The sequence below is a fragment of the Sphaeramia orbicularis genome, chromosome 12, assembly GCF_902148855.1.
Source record: "Sphaeramia orbicularis chromosome 12, fSphaOr1.1, whole genome shotgun sequence".
Lineage (NCBI taxonomy): Eukaryota > Metazoa > Chordata > Actinopteri > Kurtiformes > Apogonidae > Sphaeramia > Sphaeramia orbicularis.
Window position 1 is genome coordinate 42,861,809 of NC_043968.1, and position 14,421 is coordinate 42,876,229.

Consider the following 14,421-nt stretch of genomic DNA (forward strand, 5'->3'; position numbering starts at 1 on the left):
TAAAGGGTTACAGCAGCACATTTGGCATCTGATAAAACACAATGTAAGCTCTTCAGTGTATTACTCCAGAATAGGGCTTGACGTACACACAAAGAAACTCAGCAAAGCCAGAAACTCAGCAGGGATTAAGACTTTGTCAAACAATAACTCAGGGGCACCATGAGACCGACATGCACTCTTATCTGATAAATGGACTAAAAGCATTGTAGTACGCCACCTATACTAAGCCAATTCAGTTTAATCACTTGTAAAAATGTCAGCATGGCAACTATATTTCATAACTATGATATGTAAAAACTCTTCAAATAGGATTATGGTGAATTAAACAGAGCATGGAAACCTTTCCAAGATTTCCAGCATGATTAAACTGTTTACTTGCAGCTATACTGCAGATTAAACATGGATTTGTATTCACATTTTCTGTATTTGCATATTATTTGCTATATGCCTTTACATTTTATGGATTGTGACATCATGTAGTCTCATTAATATATACACTGTGTGTCCGGGAGAATCACTTCAGCTGCAAAACTTAACTATGTATTTTTGAGGTAAAAAGTGAATAAAACCTAATCTGTGCCTGGACTAAAAAGACATGTATGGTGAAAGTTGTCAAAAAATGTCCCTCTGGATAAATTGATTGATTGATTGATTCATTCATTCATCTTCTGAACCCACTTTATCCTCACTAGGGTCGCGGTGGGTGCTGGAGCCTATCCCACCTACCTCTGAATATCAAATACATTTACCTCCTGATACTAAATGCAAACCACGTAGTTTAAACCTCTTCTGTATACACCTACATTACTGCAAATAAATGCTTTACATCACATTTTATTGTGTGATTAACTTAACCACATTTGCTTTAAACTTTAGACCACATAACCAATGCGGTTGTGTTTTGCAGGACAGTTTACGTGCACAGATTGACAACATAAAAGTATTTATCTCTATACTTAAAGGTGTATTTGTAACCATCACTAAGAGTTACTCACTTTAAAAGACAACATATTGTTGTTTATTGTGAAAATGGAGTCAAGGCAAGAGAGTCATGGTCTAGCGTTCAGCAACACAACTCACTCTTTGACACATTCTCCATTATCTGTCACTGTTCTCAGATACACACTCTTATATACACCAAATCAGTCTCCCCTCATCGGTGAAATTGCTTCTAAGAGAAGAGGGAAAAAAATTCTCTCTGTTCATTCTATGACAAAAATAAAGTTAAGAAAGACAGTGGCCAGTGTTGTGTTTCCACTGACTTCACACAAGAAAGCATTGAGACGCTATCCCATCACTAGACCGATGAGGGCGGGGGAAAATTCAATTACATCTTAGTGAAACGTGAAAGGTTTTTCTTCCAGAATGAGAACCCCTCCATGCCTGCGTAGACCTTCACATTTAATCTTTTCTCTGACATTTGTCCTCTTTGACGGAGGGCTGTTTGAGAACATTCACACGAGCTGGTAATGTCACAGCGGGTCTATCTCAAAAAAGGCTTAGTGGGCTACTGTAGTTACAAACTAATGATGCCTTTTATAGTAACAAATGGGGTGATAAACCTAAATCAAGGACACCTGGTCTGCAAGAGAGGAGCAGTAACTCAAGTTACATTTACTTATAAGTTAAATTAAATAAGTGCAATGTAAATAAAGGGCTGAAACTGCAAAGACAAAGATCTGCCCTTGGTGTCTTGTTATCCTTTTTCACCCGTTTCATTTTCATTGCTCAAGGTCTAATCCACACTCCATCTCCATGGTTTCAAGATAAAAGAGGAAAATCTGGACCGATGATTCACATTCACAAGTAACTCCTTTATGACCACCCATCACCTCTTCAAAGCAAGGCCAGAACTGACACAGGGAAATAACACAGCAAAGATGAATCATCACAAAACAAAAATGTTGATCTCACAGCAGCACACTGCACGAAGCATGAAAGTACAAAGTCATTTTCTCTGAAATGCTTACTTCAATCTGTTTTCAAAGGTCTGGAGGTTTGTGATGCTCATTATTTTTTTTAATCTAAAACTTTTTTGTATACCATGTAGGTACATATACTGGATTCAAACACATATTTCCTACAAAGTATCCAAAACATACAGTATATGTTCAACTAAATCTCACCAATCCCTCCTTGACTTTCTTTTTCATGTTCTCTTATCTAAATCTTGACCACACTCTCTCCCCTCTTTCTTTCTCTCCCCCTCACGCTGCTCTTCGTCATCCTCATTGCTCATTATAGTGAGCCGAGCAGCAGCAGAGGCACGTCGCCTCGTCAGCAGTTTTTTGCATCCACTTCTCCCCTCCCACTCCGCACTCCCTCCGCCTCCTTCTCTCCGCTCATTTCCTTGTTGATCTACCATCGTGAGGCTGTCGGAGAGCTGTCAGGACAAGGACTCTGCCCAGTGATGTATGCTGAATCTGACAGTGTCACCCACGCCCGGGACACCTAATGTCCCTTCACATAGAACAGTAGGGAACAACCTGTACCCATTAGATTGCTACCTAGTTCAGCGCATGCAGGACTAGGAGGTAAAGCAGGTGTGCAGCTTAAATGGAGTACATCTTCAAATTTTTCTCTGTCTCTATGAATTTCTGTGTCCCCTGCACTTGTGCAGTTGTTATTTATAAACTGGACTTGTGGCACCTGCAAGTACATGGTATCTAGCTGCACAAAGGCCCTGGATTCCAACAATGTAATAATCAAATATCTGATCAGCTGGAGTGTTTTTGTGAGCCTACATAGGTCCTCTTTAAAGTATTAACACCATAGCATTAATAGAGTTAAAAATGATAAATGTGCTTTACTTCTAAACCTTCTATACCTTTTCTGTTACCTGCCAAGAGCTGAAGAGTGAAGCAGCTTGTTCACGCTCACACTCTACCCCCTCAGCGACCTCTTGGGCTAATGGGTAGGGCACCAGATGTCCGCTTTTGTGGCATTTTTTTATACTATAACATATAGCATATGGCAAGGAGTACATAGGTGAGAATGCTCCAACTTTAGAACTGCATCAGTTGAGGTCTTTACTGTTTAATAGGAAGAGCAGAGATGAGTAATTGAAAGGAAAGGGTCAAAACATGGTCTGGCACCAAAAATAGAAAGGTCAGGACAGAATGTGCTGTTGTGGACAGACAGATGTCTGTCTGCCACCATGTCTGCTCTTCATTAGCACCCCCTGCTGTTCAGAGCTGTTTTATCACTTCGTTTAGCTCCAGGTTATGTACATAGAGGGCCAGGAACACATTTACACTTATAGAACAGAAAGACAAACAGATATTCATCTCTACATTATGTTCTTTATTTTTCTGTGAGTCATGCCTTCTCTTGCATACACAAGCACCCACCTACAAACAGGGGACATTTTATCGCAGCAGGACTTTGTACTGAATGGCCTACAGAGTGGGACGAAAGGTATCCTGGGAGGATGGAGACTAATAAGATGGCAGACTATAAAAGACAGATAGACAAAGAGAACAAAAGAAGAGAAAGAAAGAGCATATAGCCTCGGTACATTTTGTGTATGTGCTCGTTCATATGTGTACGTGAGGGGATGAGTTAATGGGTGAAATAGCATGAAAGAAAAAGATCCTTAGGTCAACTGGCCTATTTATCAAATAGGTTCACCAGTATATGTGAAAGCTTTTTTCTGTAAAACTAATACAAACTGGCTAGTCTGAGTATGGAATTCATCTCAAATTTTGTCAAATAAAAAGCTTTTGAATTCAGGCTGCAAACATAAAGTGTGATAAAAAGAATAGATCTTCTACCCATAATGATCTCCTTCCTTTACACAGAGAAAATGGGAAACATTATGGAAAATGTACATTCATTGTTTTATTTCTAGCAGTGACTCTAGCTAGCACAGAATGGTTATTACTGCATAATAGGCCTGCGGCAAATTTCAATAGTGTCGGAATAATGGCAACAGCAGTGCCTCCAGGGACATGTCAGTCACCTCCCTGAAATGACCCCAACTACTGTTTAACATGGTGCAGTGTGGGACAGAAATGATCACTATCCCCAAATACAGGCAAAAAACTGCATACAGTATTTCATGTAGTTTTAAGTCTCACTCTGCAGAAAGAAAACATTTAATATATAGCATGAGGTAATATATAGCCCATACCATACTGTATTTGTAACTGATCTTGTAAGACTTGAAGTAATATTACCAACTCAGACTCATACAGTGGCAAACTACATAAAATAAAAAGTGCATCGCAATCAAAGTGAATTTGACTTTTGCCTTTCATAGTATGTGTCTTAGATCTGAGTGCTGGGCATTTATTCATAGGCTCAAACTTAAAAGAGTGCTGATTCATGAGACACACACAGTCTAACAGCACATGCACATACCAGCTGCTGAACACACAAGAGATGCTGCAGCAAAGTCATCAAAATGTTGGGCTTTTATTAAATCTCCTTTGTAATAAAAGCCTGTGCCCGCTTCACAATGCTGAGATAAGCTGCAGAACGGAGAGCGAAACTCTCAGATCTTTAACATTTTACGCTCACACACTGTACTGCTGTTCTTCTAAAGAGATGAGCTGATGTGTCACTGTGCAGGGATGCAGCAGAGATGCCTAAGACATAAGGTGCATGACTTGTACACTCTTTTCGTATTATGCATTGTCTTATCTAGGACTACATGAGCTAATGATGTCCATGATAGCTAAGCATGAGGAGATTTGGTGTCACTGCTCTGTGGTAAGTGTGTTGCATAAGGCAGGCCTTAGGCTGAAAATAAATTTGACTAAGCATCATTTTAATTAGAAATTACTCAAAGCACTCACTCTCCTTAACAACGTCTTTCATTCATTCACAATGCTGAGAGCTGACTTTAGGTTTTGAGTGAATTAGTTCTACTACAATCCCGTAGGATGTGTTTGAAAGGAACAGGATAGAACAAAACCAACGGCTGAATGGATAAACCCTGAGGACATTGAGGGCTCTTCTCATTGGCTAATAGGCAAAACCCTTTAAGCCAATAGAAAGATGACAACTGGAAGGCAGGGAAATGAAACAAAAGGCTCGGAAATAATTACAAATTCATCCCTGCTAATTTATCCCTATATGTATTTAAAACCTCCTGACTGTGGCTTGTTACCAATATGTTGTAACTGCACATCTCTCTGCTGTGCCCTCTGTTCCCATGACAACAGAACAGCATGCCGACAAGGTCACTTTCTCCAGTTGAGGCAGCGTGGTAACCAAACGACAGGATTACAAAAAGGGAAAAGGAGACAGAGGCAGAGAGAGAGAGGGAGAGAGATGAACATTAAATGGTTGGGTGAAAAGGTGGAATAATTGCCAAACTATAACTCGGGATATTGTGTGAAATTAATTTACAGCTACACAAGTAAGACTACTACTGGGTGTCGGCCGGCGTGAGGACAAAAGTAGAGGTGATCTTGCATGTCTCCAACAAGCGCACCCCTGCAAAGAATGGGTATATGTATGGAGCCACACAGCACAGCAGTCTTGAACGACTAAAAAAAGATTATGGCATACTTTTTCATCATGCCCCTGAATGTCCTCCAACAAAACGGATCAATCATTCTATCAGTTCCTCCTTCTGCGTCAATGCATCATGGTCCCTGTAGTCCTGCCACTCCCCCTCACAGCCAGAACCTCGATTTGTCTCGGTTGCTACCAAAAGTGACAAAGCATTTCCAGCTGTGTCCTTATCCATCCAACATCACCTTTCCATTTGGCAAACAGCATGACTCCACTAATTAGTGCAGTTTATTATTAATTCTAATGATTAATTAGAGAAAAATTGTCTTAGCAAGATGACACAGCTGTCTACTTGTGCCATGTCCAGAGGTGAATTAATTTCCAGTAGAAAACACCATGATTTTCCCTACTATGAGAGATCAAGGTGTTAGCCCCATCTTACCCAGTTTTTGCATTTATTGATATTTTATTCACATTCATGACAATGGGGTATAGTAAAAATATGACACTTCTAATCTGTTTTGGCACTGACCCAAATAAGTTGTCCTTTTATTTCTGTAATGTCATATGCTTCACCAGGTGCAATGTGTAATCCATTTTTTTTTTTTACCTCTACTGCAGCTCTCTTTATTGCCTATCATAAAAGATAAGGTTCTAAGCTTTAATTACACTGTGGGCTCAAAAGGGCAATTCTGCACTAATTTACTCAGACAAACCTAATTTTACACACAAGTCTCGCCTTTAACATTAGAATGAGTAAACGTATTATTCAACAGAATCACAGGTGTCATTTGACTGTCATATATTCATCATGGTAAAAATTCTCCAGCAAAAAGTAGATGAGATTCGAGAACCTGGTCACTAATTTCCTCTCTGACAAGGTAAATCATTATGGCAGATTGTATGAGCTAATTAGCATAGCGTACCTCATTAAGGTACCAGTATGTGTATGTGTGTCCAAGTCATTTGTCAGCAGGAGTGCTAATTTAAGGGAGTTTCAGATGATGAGAAAGATGTTTGTGAAGCTTAGGAAAAACAATCAGCTTGGCAGGTGAAGCTGAAGCTCCGACAGGCTTGACTATCCTGCCAAAAATACTCGCCATCACCTGCCAAAGGCTGACTGGTCTGTTTATATTTAACACTGTGACAAAAAGACTGATTGTTTACTATCCTACCAGCGTCACAGAATGTGGCCAGACTGACTCAGCTATGAGTGGTAATTGTTTTGACAGAACTGTTTTTCATGAAGATGTACTGTGAAAACGTGGAAAGTCAGCATTAAGTGTTTTGTGTTTAATTTGTTGCATTATACTTAATTACTGGCACTCTGTAAGATAAATTAGCGTAAAGTCTAGTACTGGGGTTATCCTTAACTGAAGTTGTCCACATCCACATAATGACTACAGCATTTTATGAAGTTAGTCTCCATAAGACTTCATCTATCCAGTTACTTGTGCCCTTTCTCTGAGGCGTTTTTGCTGTATCATTCTCTATCAGTGCCAGGTAATGCGTCTTTGACATTATAACTTTAAATGGCAATTCTTTCTGATCCTGGCCAACATTTCATTGAGTACTTCACTTGACAATATAGCTGAGGAAGCAGCTGCTCCCTTGCTGCACAAATGATAGTAACTACAACTCACTTCTCAAGATGACAAGCTGCAGCCTGTCTTAAATTTGTGGGTGTTAACACATGCACATCCATTTTTTTTTTTGTTTGTTTTTTTTTTTAAGAATTGCCCCAGATTGACTCTGCAGCACTTGCACAGAACTTATGGTTCCAAAGCATGAGTGCATAGGTGATGCAACTAGACAATGATTTTTCTGTAACACTTCAATAGCTTCAATGCAATCCCAAACATAAAAACAGTATCAAAAAAATATGAACCTTAAAGATATTATCAACAGCTTGCAACTTACTGGAATAAAAATATAGCTGCTTGAGTATAACAAGAAACTCAAAAGTGCATGTATAAACCTTTAAAAGGAAAAAAAGTGCCTGTGCGTCATATCTGCTCTCCCTAGGGAAACCTATTTATTTATATTTCTGCTGTTTTAAAGGAAAAAATCTTATGCAAACACATAGAATAGACTTTAAAAAGTAAAAAATTCTACCTGCCAGCTTTTCCACCATCCATCTTTCTGAGTGTCATTATTTATACTTTTGCATTGCCATTCTCCATTTTGGAATATTCTATTAGTAATTCCCTCTTTTCCTTTATTAGGTTTCTGTGTGTTGACCACAGCAGTTCTCAGTTTTGCTGCAAAGCAGAAAGCTAAACCTATGGTCCCCTATGGAACTATAAAACTAACAACAAAAATGAGTGTGATTTTAGCACAGTGCAGCAGAAGATGGTAACATACTAAAAAGTTAGAGTCTGAAGCCATCCCACACAATCAGCCTGATCCGAGTGATTATAGATCTGACACATAAATCCTGTGTAGTGTTTAAACCTCTGGTGCCTCCTTAAATCCTGCAGAGAGTGACCAGATAGTCAGGGTGAGTTTCCAGCCTCCATAGGGTCCTCATTATGTGTGACAGTTAAATCCTCACTCTTCCTTTCAGTTCACAACCTCCTACTTTCGCCTCATTTAAATGATCCCAGGTACACAGTGTTATTAATGGCTTGTTTCCCCACATCCTAACTGATCAGATAAAACTCCTGAGGCGCAGACAGAAACAAACCAAGTGCGAGTGTATCTTCAAATTAGCACACTGGGATCTTGCAGAAACTCATGCCGTTGCCCTTTTCCTAGATGACCCCTGTGACGGAGAGGCTTGAAATAGTCTCGACGAAAGAAGCTGTGCAAATGAAATATCAGTGACTGCACTTAGTCTTTAGATTTGCTGTGTGAAATACGACATCATTAGATCCTAGAGTGGTGATTCAGAAGATACAGAGGCAGCGACATGGCCTTTTTACATGTTAATTTGTCCTTGTTTGGTGGAAAAAAAAAAAAAACGGTTAACTTTAATATCTTTCAGAGGCCCTATTTTTTTCAGCAGGGCTTAAATAAAGATGATAACTCACTCGTGTATTTCACCAGTGTATCATTATGGATCCGCAGACCTAATGGTGTCCACAGTGTCTTGTGTGTAAGTGAAGTATATCTACCGTATTTCGTGACACACTGGCACACTCACATGTACAGTACATTAACACACACATATAGACAGGGGGCTATGTTCTGATCACTGCCAAGCCAAAGCATGCAACATGATAAGAACTTTTTTTTTTCACATGAACACAGATGCATTACATGTGTCAACAAGAAGGTTCACTAATCTTCAGCATGGGAGAGACCCTACACACATCAATGCATTATGGTTGTTGTAATCATTGCATAGTTACACTTTTTTCACATGGTAATATTGATACTTAATGTGACCACAGTGGAGAGACAAGCCCAAATGAAGTGAACATGAATGACAATGGATGCAATGAGGTGTGGTGCTATGTGGAGTTATGTCGCTGTGATATGATTTGGTGATGCCACATGAGTGAATGATCAACAAATCACTGACAACAATGCGGAAATACAGAAATCAACAACAGAATACAGCTTCCAAAAAAGAGATAGACGCAACAAGAACAAAAAGAAAGAAAAAAAAAAAAAGACAAAACCACAAGCTGCTATCTTTCTCAGCCCCAGAGAGTCCTGCTTTGAAGTGGTTTGTTTCGCAGATTGGAAGGGGGTGTTTTGAGGAGTTGGAGGGGTCGACATGTTAGCAAAGACCTTCTGTTGTGCACTTTGTTTGTACCTTTAGCTAATGGTCCCAAAGCACAGAGCAATCACACAACACAACAGCACCAAACACTTTCTATCAAGCAAAGTTCAAGGTGCTGAACTGTGATCGATTCTTGTCTTTTGTCTCCGTCTCTTTTGTCTACCTATCCAGTTTCCTCTCCAGCTTTCATCTTATGAAAGTCACTCCTGTTCAATTTTAACCGCTGTCCAGATTTTCAACTCTTTAAGAGGTGTGAGGTGACTTTTCTGACAACAGACTTGGGTTTTGAGTATGTGTACAATATACGTCTGACAACTGATCTCATCCAAAGCTTTAGGAGTTTTTTTTGTTCTTTAAAGGAGCAAACAAAGCAAATTTTTCAACTTTCCTCATATTTTTAAGCCCCTCGGTGTATCCATGTGGCTGATTTAATACATCACAAGCCTCTGCGGTATTTAAAGTGAGACTGTGTCAAAGCTTGTTGGTTTGCAGCCTTTTGCCACTTATTGAGTCCAGCACCACGGTGGCTATGATTTGCCATTAATACGTGTTTGTTTTGCTGCTATTTTCTGCCGTGTGCAGACAATGCAGAAAAAAACAACTCTGTGAAACATGCAGTCCATATCAAACAAAGGGGTGGGTGGCTTAATTGCTATTGATGGGTCTTGTCCAGATGAATGCAATGATTTTCAGTAAAATTCTGGTGGGAGAGTGCAATTATGTAATAGAAACAGGGGGCAAACAGAATTTTTTTTTTTTTTTTGCTGTCAATTCGGCTTGAGAGGCAAGATAATACCAAGTTGCCTGTGTTTTCTTTTTGTTTGTGCTTTTCTGATTCTATGCTGTTGGTGTACTCAACACTTAATATTAATTGTTATGCTCCCTCAAAACCACCTGCTAACTAATAGCCATACAAACGTAAAGTAATTGCAGCAGCTAATTATAATTGTTGTTTTCTGGCTTTTCATATTCCCTCAGGATAAAAAATGCAAATTACCACTATACTAATATTAGAGCTTTAAATTGCTCAACTTATAAAGAGTTGGAAATCCAAATGCAAGTCTTTGTACACAAGAAACTTGCAAGACCCCATTTGCCAGCCACTGTTCTGTCGCTATCTTGTGCTAATCTACCATAAAAGATAACAGTGTCATCATCCTATTTCGGTTGGTAAACTCAATGTAATTTTTTCCAATTGTTTAATTTTCAATTCTGCCATAGACTTGATTACTGTCCGGGAAATGGGATCTTGATATGATTGACTTGGATATTACTTCTATGTTCCAGTGGATTTATCTCGATGGTCTGACAAATGAAGCTCTAGCACTATGAAAATAACAAATCACATCCAGTCTATCTTGGATTCAGTCAGAAAATAATCTTGCAGCCTCCGCAAGACTCAAAACCCAAGCCGATGTAACGAACTCCAGCTGAAACTGTGAGGTGTCACTCAGTAAATGTCACTGACGGCTTTTGTTTTAAGATTATGGCACTCCTCTTCGTATTTGCTCGTTGTCTTGGATGGGAAGTCCAGATTTCCCCCTTAAAGAGCCTTAAGCATTGAGAACCACATCAACTCAGATAACGCTGCTGGGGTAGTTCTTGAGTTGCCTAAAGTAGCTACTGCAGCATCGCCATAAAGAGGATGCATGGTAAGTGGCTGCAATTAAAACTTACAGCAAATGAAATTAACTGTAAAAAAAAATGTAAAAAATAAAATAATAATAATAACAATAATAATAATAAATAAATAAACAAATAAATAAATAAGCAAGTTTTTGAAAAAAAAAAAAAAAAAAAGAATTGTGCAGGTGTAAAAAGGATGCAGTCATCTTACCTGGGGACACAGGCAGTAGAGGTCTCCCCCTCTGGGGCCTCTGGGGCTGGGCAACAGAACTGATGAAGAACTGTCTGGTTTCTGAGGGAAAAAGAGCATAAATAGAAGAATTAAAAGAAAATATAAGAGATCCTTCTATTGATTTTACACATCTTAGTGTTATATTCCAGCACAGTGTCCATGGAATTTTGGAAAATCATTCAATATCCATTCAACCAAGCGTAGTTTTAGTTTGTGAAGGCCACCATATCTAAGCTCCAGTACATCACTGATAGCAGCTGATTTTATAAGTGGCCACATCAGCTTATGCACAAGTGATTCCCTTCTGCATATCAAATTGGTAAATGTCCTTCAGGGTCCCATATTTTAAGTGCAAAGCTTACCTTTATGCTTACAGTTATCTTTTCTGCTTTCTTTGCAATAGACTTTGCAATTTTATTATTAGGTCATTTTTTTCATGATGTGCATAACAGAATCACTGGTTGTGCATCCATAAAATGTCGATAAAAGCGATAAATGTTTGAAAAGTTGCAAAAACCAAAATGTGAATTATATGCATTTCCATGAAGTGGTTTGGAGAAAGTAATTGGAGGCTGCACTGTGGAGTGACAGAGGCATAGACTGTGTTACACTAGGCTAGAGTCGAGCACTCTGTTGTTGTGTTCTATCCAAAATGGTTGTGATGTCTTTTTTCAAGAATAAAATAGAGGAATAACTTTGTCTCCTCATCATGACCTGTTGTTTCAGACATATTATTTTTATAAAAATATCTGGGGAAAAAGTGGCAAACAGATGTTCTGTCAGCTGATAAATCATGGGATTTTAAGATTCACCAAACCACAATTTACTTGAAAAAGGTGTTTCTGTTTCTTCTATGTACATTTACTATTTAGCAAATAATACCAAAAACTACCAGTGGAATTCAGGATGTTTTTTCTAATTTTGCTTTTTACATAAACATTACATACATTTGTGGAAATGCCTTCCTTGTCATTGAGGTCTACTCTTTGAGGGGTTTGATCTTACACTCTCTGCCTTAGGCTCTCCATGTATTGAAAGGGCAGGGAAGTCCCTTAAAACCCAAACTCACTCAACTCTTGTCTGAAGTTGTCTGTAAAATTCAATAGTTTATAACTAATAACAGTAGTTAGTCTCTACACTGATGCAACCTCAATGCAATTTGAGAACACTGAGTACATCTCTATATGCAGCTGCATATAATAAATTCTGCTTATCTCCATTGCAAAATTTTTCCAGTGTCCTTTGTGATTCATGATCTTGCAGTCCCAGGAGTCCACAGTGAGTCCCTTTACAGTACATCACATAGAAAGCCAGTCTTATCCCTGAACACCTGCTTCCTAAAACGGTCATCAACCACAGTCTGCTTTCTCTAGTCATCAGTCTCAGATTGTGTACCATGCTTTGTAAGTGAACAGCTTTTTGTTTGTTTGACATGTTTGTGTTTTGCCTGTTTCTTCTTTTTGTGAATTCTCCAGCATATCTCTTTCTGTCAGAGTTTATTTGTGATGTCCTGACAGCACCCCTTTCTTGATTATTTACCTCAATAACCTCAGCCTGCAGTGTCTACCCTTGAGCCCATGTTTCAAAATCAGCCTCTCAAGGCCTCACATCACTTTCCTTAACACAGATACAGTGTTGCTGAACTGTTTGTAGGGAGGCTTTCAGGATTAGCCTGGTAGCATAAAATTGCTGGGCCAGTGTTGGTTAGGCTGAAAGATAAAGGAGACCTGGATATGAGCCAGTGGCGGCTTTTGCATGATTTACAGCAGTCCTACTAACGCTGCACTGAGACAGATGATAGTTTTCATAGTTTTAATGTTATAAGTGCTCATTTATTTTCTCAAAAGCTGCTACAGACCACTGCCAGAAATGTTACCCTTTTATGCCAGGATGTTAGTGAAATTTTATAGATTGTTAAACTACAACAGAACCTTTTAAACTTGCTGTGTTAGTCTTGAATTATCTCATCTGTAGGTTATAAAACATGTGTGCTCTAAGCCAATGTCAGCCCAGTTCCATCTGGTTGATATAAGGTACTGTTTTTTTTATCAGGAATTGATCATTTTATCTTGTGTGGTGTGACATAGTGGGCAACAGCCGACACAGCATATGGGAAACCTCACCATGCCCTGACAAAAGTCTTGTATGTCTAATTTGTCTACATCAGGTTCTGACAATTATGAGATATTAGCCAATAGGAACACAGAGCAGGGCACTCTGCTACCAACAGCTATAAACACAATAAAGAAATCATTACCCTTTACATCCAGTTCTATTATTAACAGCCAGTACTGTCCTCCTCATGTGACCAAAGAATGGTATCAAAGTATAGAAGAGTAGAGAAGCATCAATACAAGTTCTTTGCAGGTATCATTCTGTTTTTTTGACACTGTTTAAGTAGCTGAGGATTATGAACTGAACTTCTGTTCATGAAAGTTGTAATATAATGGGCTAATCTGAACTGGGAACAGCATGTTTTACAGCTTCACACTTTGTCAGCTGCTGCACATCTGAAATCCCCCACATCCATTCTTAGCTTTCACAATAACAACTCTTGCCATGAATGAGCTTCATAAGTTTCCCTCAGAGACTTTTAGATTTACATAATTTTTCTGGCACTGGCAACACGTAGTCTGTCATGTCACAGAGCCACGACATAAAAAGAAATTGTGATTTTGTAACCAGCTAATCTAACACACATCGATCATCGTAACCGAAGTATCGCGTACAGCAGTCGGACTATAAGTGCTGGAACTATGTCCTTTTTCAACTCTGAATTCAGCCTGTGCTCAGCTGACAGAAAGAGAGACAGAAAAAGAGAGACTGAGTTTGAAAGTTTTCTCACCGTGGAGATCGACACAAAAAGACCTAGAGTCTCAACACAGTTCGACATCAGGTTCAACAGTACAGAGAAAAACACAGACAGAGCAAAGTTTGACTGCATCAGCACCATGGAGGTTGGATGAATGAGTGACTTATGTTGTGGTTCAGCTAAAAAACAAGTTTGCAAAATAAATTCTTACTTTTTTACTTTAAAAAGAGTCAAAGAAAACTTCTGCATTTCAAATTTTTTGTTTTAATTTTGCAAGAGATTGCTTGACACATTCCTCTCAATTCCATAGCTTTGGATTTCTCTATGAAAATACACACGTTATTGCAAATTCATTAAAGATGCATTCATTTTACCGTATCTGATTCTGCAGAGACACTGACAGTACAGTAACATGTGAAGCTGAAACTGAAATATTCCACAGAAAGTGAAGAGAGATCAAATTTTAATGTGTGCGCATGAGAAAAAGTATGAGTGCACTTATTTTTTTCTCTAGCCAATAATATGTCCTCTCTTTGACTCGGACATGGCGTCTTCATC

At 38.8% G+C, this 14,421-nt stretch overlaps 1 protein-coding gene across 2 annotated transcripts in view; it reads right to left on the reverse strand.

Moving 5' to 3' along the window:
* iqsec3a (IQ motif and Sec7 domain ArfGEF 3a) overlaps positions 1-14,421 on the reverse strand; it is a 95,581-nt gene that overhangs the window by 62,527 nt on the left and 18,633 nt on the right. For both annotated transcript variants that reach the window (XM_030150316.1, XM_030150317.1), the window contains exon 2: positions 11,031-11,111. In XM_030150316.1, the coding sequence (XP_030006176.1) occupies positions 11,031-11,111 (81 nt within the window). The remainder of the gene's footprint in view (positions 1-11,030; positions 11,112-14,421) is intronic.